This window comes from Aphelocoma coerulescens, chromosome 3 (assembly GCF_041296385.1).
Source record: "Aphelocoma coerulescens isolate FSJ_1873_10779 chromosome 3, UR_Acoe_1.0, whole genome shotgun sequence".
Lineage (NCBI taxonomy): Eukaryota > Metazoa > Chordata > Aves > Passeriformes > Corvidae > Aphelocoma > Aphelocoma coerulescens.
In genome coordinates, this window is record NC_091016.1 from 74629600 (window position 1) to 74641965 (window position 12366).

Below are 12366 nucleotides of genomic sequence, written 5' to 3' on the forward strand. Positions count from 1 at the left end.
CAAACTTCAGCAATTTCAAATCTAACTCCTACGACTCTCAAACTGTAGGAATTATGATTGACTTGTAATTGTATTTAGCGGTCCACAATCTAATGTTCTCACTTGGAACATTGTGGGTTTTTGGCTCTTTATTCTTCGTGTTTTTTCCTCTTCAAGTGAGAAAATCAGAAAGTTTCCTAACACAATGATTTGGAACAACTTTCCCATTAAAAAAAAAAAAAAAAGTCGTGGGAGGTGTGAGTAAACGTATAATGGGTTGGAGAAAAATCTTAAGAAAGCCAGCAGCTGAAAATGGTTCTTTAGTTTGTGGGACTATTTGATTACTAGTTTGCCACATAACTTATTAGTACATTCTAAATGCCAGACTTCAAAGTGACTTGATTTTGTTTTGATTATGTATAAGAACCTATTTTGATGGGCTAAAAGGACGTCCTGCAAATTCATTACTAAATGCAGTTCTTTTGCTGCTAGAGTTCATTAATGCCTTCAGTAGCACTTTATTTTTGTGCCTGTTGAAGATCTTGCAGTTTGCCATGTGGGGACTTCAGCAAGGTTAAATAACAGGCTATGCAATAACCAGCCTTTGACACTCCTGATAAAAAGGTTGCTAAGATTGTTTTCCATGTCTTTGGGAACTGAATATTTTAGCAAACTGCCAGTAAGCTTCATTTGTGGAATATGAATGAAACTTTTTCCCCCACAATTGCAAGTAATTAAAATCTTGTTTAATTACAATAGCTGAAAGTAAGCTACTGTAGTACTATCCATGGCTCTATCATACTTCCTGGGCTGCTTGAAAATGCTAGGATTTGTTGCTGTTCCCAACCTTTCTGCTTCAACAGGGGAACATTATTATTTAATAGTAATAATAATTGCAAGTTCATCTCATTTCACAGGAAATGTGGGCCCTTTGTGTCCACTTTTAGTGTAGAATTATGTACATTATTCAGCATTGTTCAGTATAGGGTCCCTGGTGTCTCCTTATTAAACTGCAGGATATGGGCTGCTTGCCAGGGGGAGCCTCTATATTCCTTGTACACAGGAGCAATAGATGGAAATGCAGATGAGGTGACTGAAGTTCTATACACTCTTGATGATACAAGAAAAGGAGAACCAAAGGGAAGGAATCTTTGTGATAGAGAAGACTGAAACAAATTATTTGATAGGATTTGTGGCAATATTTTTTGTTACCGTTATAAAAACTGAGAGAGTAAGCTCTTTATCAAGTATCAGTTAGGGTGACTTGATTATTGGGAATACATTCATCTGTGTAAAGAGCTCACAGTACTTTCTCCAGTTGAATTTTGAATGGCAGAACATGTTACCAGTGCTGCTGGTGAGTGCCAGGTGGAACCTGACACTGGATAAATCAGCGAGGATGACTTCCAATGGGAAAATACAGGCGGAAACTGTTTTGGCCTTTGTCTGTGAATTGTGGAGAGAAAGATTATCAGGAACGAGATGCATTAAGGAAATGATGCAGAAGCATATGAATACTGATTTTTGGGAAGCTGGAGGGGTTCAGTAGACAAAGGCCTCCAGGAGAGCTCAGCTGACAGTTTCTTGTCTGAACAGTGCTTTCAATATTAAATTCAATAACAGCTGTTTGAAGCCGCAGTAGTTTACCAGTTGTAGTCTTAATCCTCTGGTTTATGGAAGGGTGAGGGAAGGTTTATGGTGAGTGGTGAGATGCAGCTGAGATCAGATTGGCCCTGTCATAGGTTTGTAAATAAAATAGAAATGCAGAGTAATACAGGCTAACTAATATAAGTCTTATATGTATTCTTTATTCTGCCTGCCCCCTCCCTATTTGATTATATTTGTTGCTTTTTGAAGATGGGTCTTGCTAAGGCATTGTCACTCTCCCTTTCTTTAAAAGGAGTTAGGGTAATAGGTTTTCCAGTATATCTGCAATGTTCTCTAGCATCTTGAGTGTTTCTGAGCTATGGTTTTAGTTCTGCTTAAAAAGCAATTTTAACATTACTTTGGTGTTATGTGTCTAGCCACCAATGTAAAGGATGTTGTATGTCTTTGTCAAGATAATTTCATCTTTAGAAGCTAATCAAGGAAACCAGATGAAATTCCTGAAACCTGTCACAGCTTTTCTCTTGCACCACATATTGAATGAATATGTTGCTTTTTGTTTTCTATTTTTTCACAAGTACAGTGAGCAGAAGTCACAATTCCTCTGAATCTTGTATAGTACTTGGACTATTCCATTTATGGTTCAAATAGTGAATGATAAATTACTGAATAAATGTAAGGTGAAAGACCTATTTACTCACATTCAGCAATTAACATAAAAGCCCTGGAATTAAAACAAAAACATGTTGTTCCCAATGCACATAACACTTTTCCAAGTATCTACAGACTTTCGGAATTATTTCTAAAAGGGAGGCCTACAAATATCAGATCAAACTGATGTTTAGATGTTAGCACAGATGTGTACTAATAAAGGTGTTTCAGATATTCTCATAAACAGTATTTGGGGTACTAACTGGGGTACTATTTCAGGTACTACTGTAAAGATCATAAAATTAGAAATTGTATTTATCCAGGTGTTCAGAGCCATCTTTTACACTTGGTGCCTTAAAAAAGGAACATCATAGTTGTTTTGAAATTTCAATACACATCCAGTCACTTTGCCTTACAGGATTTCTATTAGATATAATGAAATTAATTCAACCACTTCTCAGACTTGCTATGTAAATGATACAATGCCTGTTTGAAGGAGAAGGCTAAATTTGAAATAAAAAATAATTCTCACCTCTACAGATGGTGAAGTAGAAATTTTTGGAAGTTCAGATGAAAATTTTTCTGGTATCTTTTGGTGCTGTTAAATGGATCATAAGGTATTTATGTACAGCTTGATCTGAGATCAAAATAAAAAGTAATTCTGCTTACTTAGGATTTGACTGGTGAGTAGAAATATACAGACTTACTTGTGCAAACTGTATGTGGATGATTTAAAATATGAAAAGAGGGTAATGATCAGGGTGCGGCATCTTCAATGTGTCATACACAAATTTTAAAAATCAAAACAGAAAGAAGGGTGAAGTTGGTGTAGCAGAAATCTACTTTTAGGACAAGTTCATTTTTCTTAACAGACTATTTCTTCACACAAACTTTCCATATAGAGATTTTTTTTTACATGAAATTATAAAACTTTGTTTTGCCCATTACTGTTATTTGTGTGCTGAGAATAATACTAACCTGGTACAAGTTTAAGAGTAACTATGTATTAGGCATACAGCTTTCAAATCTACCATTAATGAAATGTGTGTCTTGGTGTTTGTTTGCTTCAGTGGCTTGCATAGAGATCTTGGTAAAAGGCAAGGATTTCAAATGAAGGTTAAGAGGTTCAAGTGACCTGTTGGGAAACTGAAAGCATTAGAACAATGGTTGCCTTCAAGAAATGTCCTGAACGATCACCCCTTCAACACATGTTCAGTATTACAGTGCAATTAATCCTTGTGGCTCAACAGTAAAACTGTTACTCACATTGCTTCCAAGTAGTCTTCTTGTCTGTAACTGATTTCCAGAAGCAGATGTCAGTGCATGCATACTGAGCCTTCCTGAGAGGGCCTCTGCACATCTTGAAAGATAGCAATGGTTTTGTGAGTTAAGTGGTCGTATTAGATCCAGAAAGGCAAAATGTGAGGTTCTGGAGATGAAATATTCAAGTCATATGCCACTCAATTTACTTCGAGCAATTGAAAATCAAAAAGTAATTTAATTCAGTTCTCAAAGGAAACACAAGTGTTTGGGAAATCTGATTAACACATTTCCTCACCTGACACCTACCTCTTTACAGCTTCAACCTTTCCACATCAAAGAAAAGTACTGGACATGTGCTGAGGCTCAGGATTGAAATGGAAAGAACTTTTGAAGAAGGTTCACATATTCTCATACTATTCATCAGAGTTTCCTATGAATAGCTAGTTCAATCTCCAGGGAAGAGAAGCTGCCCCTTTCACTCCCTTAATCATCCTTTCTTCAATCAGGAACAGGTCAGATCAGCCTTTCTTTAGTCAAATCAGTTCTCTACTAGTTGTCTTATATGTTGGATTTTAAGGCAGACTTATGTATTTAATATACACGTACTGTAGAGTTCCTACACCTGTAGCCTGCTTAGCAGGCAAACAGATGCAGCCTCTAGTTAGTTCAGAATTCTAGAGGATTTAAATTTTTTTTTATCCACCTCCCCATGTTTAACGTGGATCATGGCATAATAAAAAAGCATGTACAGCAATATTAAAGTTGAGGTAAATACCTGTTTCCATTTGCCCTATTAGCTGCATTCAGTGAGATAATGACTGAACACTTGGGAAGAGAAATACCAGATTCTGGAAAAAAAAAAGAAATCTTGGAAACAGAAATTAAGCTGCAGAAATTAAACTTTGTAGTTTCTTTTAGAAAGAATAAGAGAGGACCAGTGGGGGAGAGCAGTGACAGATTTCTAGAATACTCAAATTTCTAGAATACTCAAACTTGAGAAAGTGTTATGTTCTGAATACTGCAAGACAGCAAGATAACTTTGCAGTCTTAACCCATGATGCCAATCTGAGTTTTCAAGAGGCAGATGTGTGTGATGGCGTTACTTTGTCAGCCCCTTTGAATTGTGCTCACATGTGTTAAAAAACTATACAGGCACACACATATATACTATATGAATTAGGTATTAATCAGAGTAATTCTGAGCAAAATAATATCCTCTTTTTTTAGAGGGGGAAGTGCCGAATACATGTTAAAGGAGAAAAGTTAAATTCCTCAATGTAAACTAACTAGCAGTGTAGCAAGTCTGAGAGTGTGTTTTGAAGCCTGTATCTTTAAAATTTACAAAAAATGCACCAATTCTGCAATCTGTCTAGATACCTTTTCTTAATCAGAGCACCTTGCAAACTGAAAAGCATGAGGTAGTATTTCTAATAAGTAGCCTAGTGCTGGTCTGTGTGTTTGTTTTTTCTCTAAAGCCAGTTTACTACAATTCAAAATCCATAGAAAACAGGGAGAAACTTCTTCCCTCCTATGTAAACTGACATCTGAATGTTTTAGCTGGAAAAGCACAAAACCTGGCTGAATGAAAAAAGCCTGCAAGTCTTTCAGAAGAAAATCCATCAACTCCACCATGCACTGATTTATATTAAATATAGCTGTAGTGTACTTCAGCAAATATAAAATGAAAGTGACTCAGTAGAAGCAAGAGCAACCCAGAACATGTGAAAGTCAAACTCCTTATTTATGTGCCCAAAATTTTGGGACAATGACTTTTACCATTTTTCTGCAGAAATACAAAAATATAAAAGGTAGTATTACATAAAAATGTAAAAATTAAGAAACTTCACTCTATCAGCTTTTTAACTGAATGCCTCGAGTGGCTTGAATGCTATGTGTTGGGGTAAAATTGGAATTGACTTAATAAAGAACAAAACCATGTGAGACTCAGATTCCTCATTTATGCTTGAATTTCAAAAGGCAGGGAAGAATGTGCTTTGAGTTTTGGGATAGATACCGCCTGGACCTAGTCTTTATCATTGGTAAAAGATTTATCTGCACCAGCTTGGGATGGGCTGTCACTGTAATAGTGAAAGATCATCTGCTTCCTTGTGAATACACATAATGATTGCATTTTTATCATGAGCAGAACGAGTAATTAACTCACTCTAATGTTACCTTCTTTTTTGTAATAAGCTACATTTAGACTGAAGTAGAAAACATTTGATAGGACATTCTGATCATTTCTGATCTGAGATGGTGTGAGGGGAGGTAGTGATCCAAGACCACTTTTTGGGCAAATGCTGAATCATCTGCAAGAAAGTACTTACATATGTGGGTTTAGAGAAAGCCCTGTATCCAAACAGAAGAGATGAAAAGTTGACCAGGGTGAGGATAGTGGAGAGGATATTTTATTAAAGTGAGGAAGAGAAAGAAATGCTATAAATTCTTATGTTGGCCTTCCCAACTTCTTCTGTGTTTTGCTATTTACAGCTGTTGTGCCTTAATATCTGTATGTGTGTGTGTGTATATATATAAATAAAAACAAACCAAACAAACCTCTATAAAAATAAATCTATGTTTGTTTCAACAGAATGCTGAAATTTCTGTATTTGAAGTGAACATTCGTTTCGTCGGTGGACTGCTTTCAGCATACTATCTTTCAGGAGAAGAAGTAAGATATTTCCACATGGTTTATCTGACATATCATCATCTAGATAAGACATTAAATTTAAGTTTAAGAATTTTATTTATCCTAATTAAACTTGCTTAAAACTTGGAAAATGGGTTGTACAGCGGAGACCAGTCTAATGGGTCTTCCTGCTTCTATTACTGTTGCTTTGTATAAGTCCTAAAGCTATTACTTCATTTAAGTGTTAAATGATATTTGGGTTTTTTACCTGAGTTGGAACCACACCCAATACATCTTACTGGGCTTCATGCTAGAGTTATTATACAATTATAGAGTTCCTCCTGTATGGTAGTGGTAGATTTGGTGCATCAGCTTCCTGCTTCCCAAATGTGTTTCAAGTATATCCTTGAACTCGTTTAAACTCTTGCTTCTGTTTGTCTACCTGAACCTTCAACTCATGGAAAAGACATGTTAAGAATGAAAAGACAACTGTAAACCTATACTTGTGAATGTCTTTAAAGCATTAATAATCCATTAATCTCTTACCTGTCATGCTTTCTGTAGAGAACAAAGATGCAGTCTTGTCTTAGATCTTTGTCTAAATGTAATTACTTCTGTAATATTTTTGGAGAAGGCCAAAAGAGTCACAGGTACGATTTTTAGTTACACACATTGTGATATTTTAAAGTTTTAGCTTGGTACTTGACACATTGTGATATTTTAAAGTTGTAGCTTGGTACTTGAAAAGTCTTTAATCTTACTGGTTTAAATTCTTGTTTCTGTTTCTAGATTATAGTAGTATTTTATTGCAGGATTACACAAGTTAATACTCTTCCAACCGTAAATTGAATTTATCATTCCTTAAATCCAAAACAATTACTGGTGGAAACTTCACAAACCAAGGAAGTTAATTTTTTTCATAAATAATTTTCCCAAATACTAGGTAGAGCTCTGTTTTGAACCTGTCAGTTTAAATTACTTAAATTCTATGGCTGTGCATTATGATTTTTGTTAAAATTTTTCATTATGTTAAAGCTGTCTTAGCAGGTGCTATTGCGTCATGTACCTGACAAAGCAGTTGTAAGGAGACAATGTTCCTCTGACACTTTTATGTCTTAACTAGACTTACTTGCTTATTTCCCATGGTCCTGTGCTGAGTGTAGATGGTACTGAAGAGACATTAATGTCTTAAAATACACAGGTTTTAGTATTTTAATTGTCTTGTAATTTTTTGGGAGGAAAAATGCTATTGGACAACAGTAATGAAAAAAACGGAGAGGTGCTTGGGACCTGGCTTCCTGATCTTTGCTAAATGTTGTTTTACTTATATTTCATCTCTTTTCACTGGAGATCTACTTGGTGAACAGGTGTGGACTTTTCCAGCATAACCTCTTGGTACACTTTAATTAACCAGTTCTGACGGAAGCAGAGGATATTTCTTGGCAGACAGTGAGCTGGTAGATGAATGCTCATGGGCCTTTACATCAAGTGGCAGTTTGTCTGCCAACAAATGCCTGAACCATTTGTCATCAGTGCTGGTGATTTCATAAGTATGTTGATGGTTTATGTCCTGTGTCTGTTAATGTGCAGTCTCACTTTCAATCAGTGTGTATAGTTTCACCTAAATAACACCAAGTCATTGCTTCTCAACCATTCCTTCATCCTCAGAGAGGCAGTTTTACCACTATCTCTTCAGCTAGATTGAAAGCAGCACTCATGTTCCAGTAAAACTCTTGCACAAATGAAATGAGGAGACATCTGAAGCAAAAGAAAGTGCTCCACACAACAGATAATTAAGTGGAAGTCTTTGCAGTGGAATATTGGTGATAATGGATGCTAGTGCCCATTCTAAAATTGATATATTCAGTAATGAAAGTAAAATGGGCACTTACACACAGAGAAGAGGTGTATTATTAAGGAGGGTGCCAAGCTCTTGCAGGCCAGGAAGGACATCATCTATGCTTGCCACTGGTTCTCACACTCTCTGTTAGACATCTGCTCTCCAAGAATGATGTCCCTAAACAATAGCCCCGGTGGCTTAGGGAGTGCAATTCAGCATGCTCTGCCTTAATCAGATTTAGGGAAACTTCATGATTTGTCTCCTAAATCCAGTATGCTGAGGCAATAGCCAACCTCTGCCTATGGAAACCGTGGGATGCAGCAGGATGAGGTTTTCCTGTGTTATGTGGGTCTGTACTTCCCTGCTGCTGCTGAGAGGTGTGGAAAGGGCTGAGGGCCCCAGAGGCTGGCTGCCACTGTAGAAAATATATCTTTAATAATCTGTTAGTCCATTACATTAGTGGGTGTTACTATAAAGGTGGCACAATCTTTATGCACACTGCTTGAAGGATTAAACTTCCTTCTTTAAAAGCTCAATTAATTCTTTATCAGGTTAACTATTAAAAAATCTTATATTTGCTGTGCTCACTTATCAATAGTCTAATTAAAGAAGGCTATGTTTCAGTAGGAGTGATGGAAATAATTATTGTTTGTACTTCTGAATTACATTTCCATGGGTAATGATCCAAAGCTGCAACACATTGTGTGTTCCATAATCATTTGTAAGTCTAACTAATCACAATTAAAGAATATGTCATACTGAGTAGTTCCTAAAACATCCTGCTCACATAATAGTTCATTTAGATAAAGTCACCAATGTGAATCATTCTAAAAATGAAAAAAATTGAATGCCTTACCTCTTGATAACTATATGTGCTGCTCACTTGCAAATAGAGCTATGAGAAGCTTTCTATTTAAATTCCTGCAGTTTCTACCTTACTAGAATTAATGAGAAATACCTGAGTGCTCGAAATGTCATATGCTTCTTTTTTTTTTTTTTTTTTTTTCATTTTGGTAACTGTCTAAACCCAAGACAGAAAGAGTTTCAGTCAAATATCAATTTCATTTGTAAAACAGCTACAAATACCAGAAAACTTGATTTTAAGATGAGTAACTGCTTAAGTGCTGCTCTTTTTTTTTTGTTGGTTGTTTTTTGGTTTCTTTTGGATTTTTAAGTCCCTAATAATAATATTGCATGTGAATACCATTCCTTGGTATTTTTTCCATAAGTCAAGTGGCTGTAAATGATTATTAAAAATAAGCCTGCCATCTTGAAAGTAGTGCTAGTATTGAATTTTTTTTGTTTGTATTAAAGTATCTCTAGGAGACTAATATGATAGATTTATCCCATAGGACTGGGACAGGTTTGGGGTTTTTTTCTAACTTTCTTGATCATTTTGTTCAAATTAAACCTCAATTAAGTACTAGACATGTCTTAGAAGATTCCTTGTCTAAGTAATTTTTTTGTTTTGAAATGAAAAATAAAATGTAAGGGAGAAATTTGTTTTACAGCTGCTTTGCTGTACTTGTTTGATGTTAAATTCTGGTATACCAAGGGTCCAGAAGTATTGCATGCAGCAAGATCCTCTATTCTGCAGACCCAGATATTTACATTTCCAAATGTAGTCATATAAGGAAATAACTTGTTAACTTTTGGAGGAGGACTACACTGAATCCTCTAACAGCAACTAAGATCTTTCTTGGAATTCATGGAGATTACAAAGATTAGTTCTGAGCGCTGTAATTTTTACTGCTGGGAATAGCTGTGATACTGGTGCTGAAATTCATGGTAAATGTATGGCCCTGTTCTTAGTCCAGTCAGGTTTGCATGTTCTCTAGGTCTTCTGCTTTACTCATAACTGGTTCTTAAAGGCACTGCTAAAGCTAAGTAATAAGGGGACTGTACTACTTGAAGGTTGGTTCCACAGCCAGGGAATACATTGCATAAGCAGAAATAGAAGGAGTTTTTAATTTGATGTTTGCATGAGTAGCAAAAAAGTAAATCCAGAATACTCTGAAGTGAATAAGGAGCACATAAGTTTCAGATTCAGCTGGTAAGTTCCCAGATTCCTTTGAAGTTTTTCTGGTTTTTGAATGGGATAAGTAACTATTTTTTTCCCCAGAGTTAAAATATTTTGGATGCAGCAGCTGTTCTTCCTGCATAATATGCTCATATTGCCATTCTTCTCCATGGCATGAAGCAGAAATATAACAGACTTGTGCTTTTTTTACTGTGGTAGTATAACCTGTTTGAAGGAACACTAATTTATTTTGATCAGGGTGAAGGAATAACAAAACCAAACCAAACAAACAAATGAACTCCAAAAGCTCCAAAACAAAAAACCCAAACTGTTTTTCATGATGATAAGTGTTGGATTTAGAGTTTAATCTGTTACTCTGCACCAGCTGCTAATTAGAAATATTTTTAATAAAGGGAAAAAAGTTATGACATGCTTAACTAGTTTTCATCTGCATTTAGAGTCAGAGTTACAGTGCCACTGTTCAACCTTACTTGATGATCTTGGCTTCCTGTCTGACTTCACTGCTCACTGTAAACCACCATCCCTCAGTGATTGTAGTGGTGTCTTACTAATGAGAAGCAGGCATAAAATAATGATGCAGATGCTATTGATCTAGAACTGCCTTTGCCAGGCTGACCATAGAAAATTGCTGACTTCATATAGTGCTGAGACATTCTGCAGAATTTAGCTGTAGCTATTCTTTCTGTCTCTCCCTCTTGTTGAGGTGCCCCTTCAGAGAGAATATTTAAATTCCATGACTACCAAAAAAAAAAAAAAAAAAATTCCCTTATTTAGCAGTCTTGAATAGTAGGAGAATGAAGTTTGTCACCTATACAAAGGTATTGGCCTTTTCTGCAAATCATGATTAAGTTCCAGTATATGTGCCTTGGGGATCTTAGCTCACCAGCGTGAGAATTGACCGCTTGTTTTATCTCCTGCTTCCTCTCACTTAACTTGACACTAGTTAACAAGAGGACTTTTCCTCTTATGTCTCGGAAGCTTGATTTCTAATGCTGTTTGAAACTCCAGGCATACTCTATCAGCTTGATCACTTCTCTGTGAATGCCACTTAACTCCTCCTTAATCATCTTCACAGACTGGCAGTAGAATTCCCTGTGTGCTACAAACTAGAAGACTTCAATTGCCTGTGGTTTTCTGCAGCCCTGTTTTCAGATTTGGGTCCTGTTTCCCACCTACCATCCATCTGCTGCCACTTTGAAGCAATACATCAGTATTTCAGTGGTGTCATGTTTTAGTTCCTGTAGAGCTCTGAAATGATCTTTATGCTCTCCTTCATTTTTATAGGTTTATGATTTTTTAACTTAGTATTTCATTGAATCCTGGAGCCATTCAAGCTGCAAGTGACCTCAAGAGATCATCTAGTCCAGCCTCAATATTGCAACAGTCCATTAGGTTTGTTCTTTGAAGAGTGTTCCTGCATGGGAATGTGCCTAGGCTCTTCAAGACCAAACACAGGGGCAAGTTTATATTTTTGGCAATGGCTTTGGTTCATGCACTATGCTCTTTTAAACAGACATCTCTTACTGTTTTTCCTGGCTCTCTAGCAGGCCTCATGTTTCTCTTTTTTTTTTAAACTTTAAACTTGTTCTTCAAAAATTACGTTTAGCCTGACTTAAGAGTTTTCATTTAACTTGTCAATCATTATCAGTTTCTGTATTCTTTGCTTGGACTCAATATATTTTTACTTTTAATTACTTTCTTTACAGTCATACCAAAAGAAAGAAGTCATCTGAGCCTTTTGATTTGAGAATTTTGGACTCTGAACCTCACCTTTTATTCTCCAAATCATCTCCAAGGAATTTAACCATCTGGCTGTTTCTTTCTAAGTGCATTTCAGTTGGTCATCTTGATTCTCTTTCAAACTTAAACGTTACCTAAGTGAACCTTTGTTTAAAACAGCGTGTTGAATTGGGGCATGTGGCCCCTGTTAGACAGTAGTATGTCAAACTAAGTTAAGAGCTATTTTTTCTCCTGTAGAGTCTGAGTTTCTGCAGAAAGCTGTCATTACAGTGTATAAAAGCAAGGTTTATATCAGCTCTAATGTAGCACTTAACAGCCTACTCAGGGACAGAGAAGGATTTAAAATCTCCTCTGTTTCCCACTATCACAGTCTGTAATCTCCATTACTATTTCAGTCTCTTCACCACCTTTAATAAATCTAATGCTGTTCACTTTCTGTGCTAGCTGCATCAAAATGTACTGCAGAATCCCTATGGATTCACATTCTGGAGATAACCTTGACTCCTAAGATTTTCTTTTATGTAGACTGTTCTGCTGTTGCAAGCAGACTGCCCTTCAGTCTTCTGTTTCTGTCTCCTAAGTTCCTGCAGTGCAATTACATTGTCACTGTTGATGAAA

The 12366-nt window shown here is 36.2% G+C and overlaps 1 protein-coding gene across 1 annotated transcript in view; it reads left to right on the plus strand.

Annotated features, from left to right (window-relative positions):
- Window positions 1-12366, plus strand: part of MAN1A1 (mannosidase alpha class 1A member 1) — a 142211-nt gene that overhangs the window by 51109 nt on the left and 78736 nt on the right. The window contains exon 4 of the mRNA XM_069010899.1: window positions 6089-6169. Coding sequence (XP_068867000.1) covers window positions 6089-6169 — 81 coding nt within the window. The remainder of the gene's footprint in view (window positions 1-6088; window positions 6170-12366) is intronic.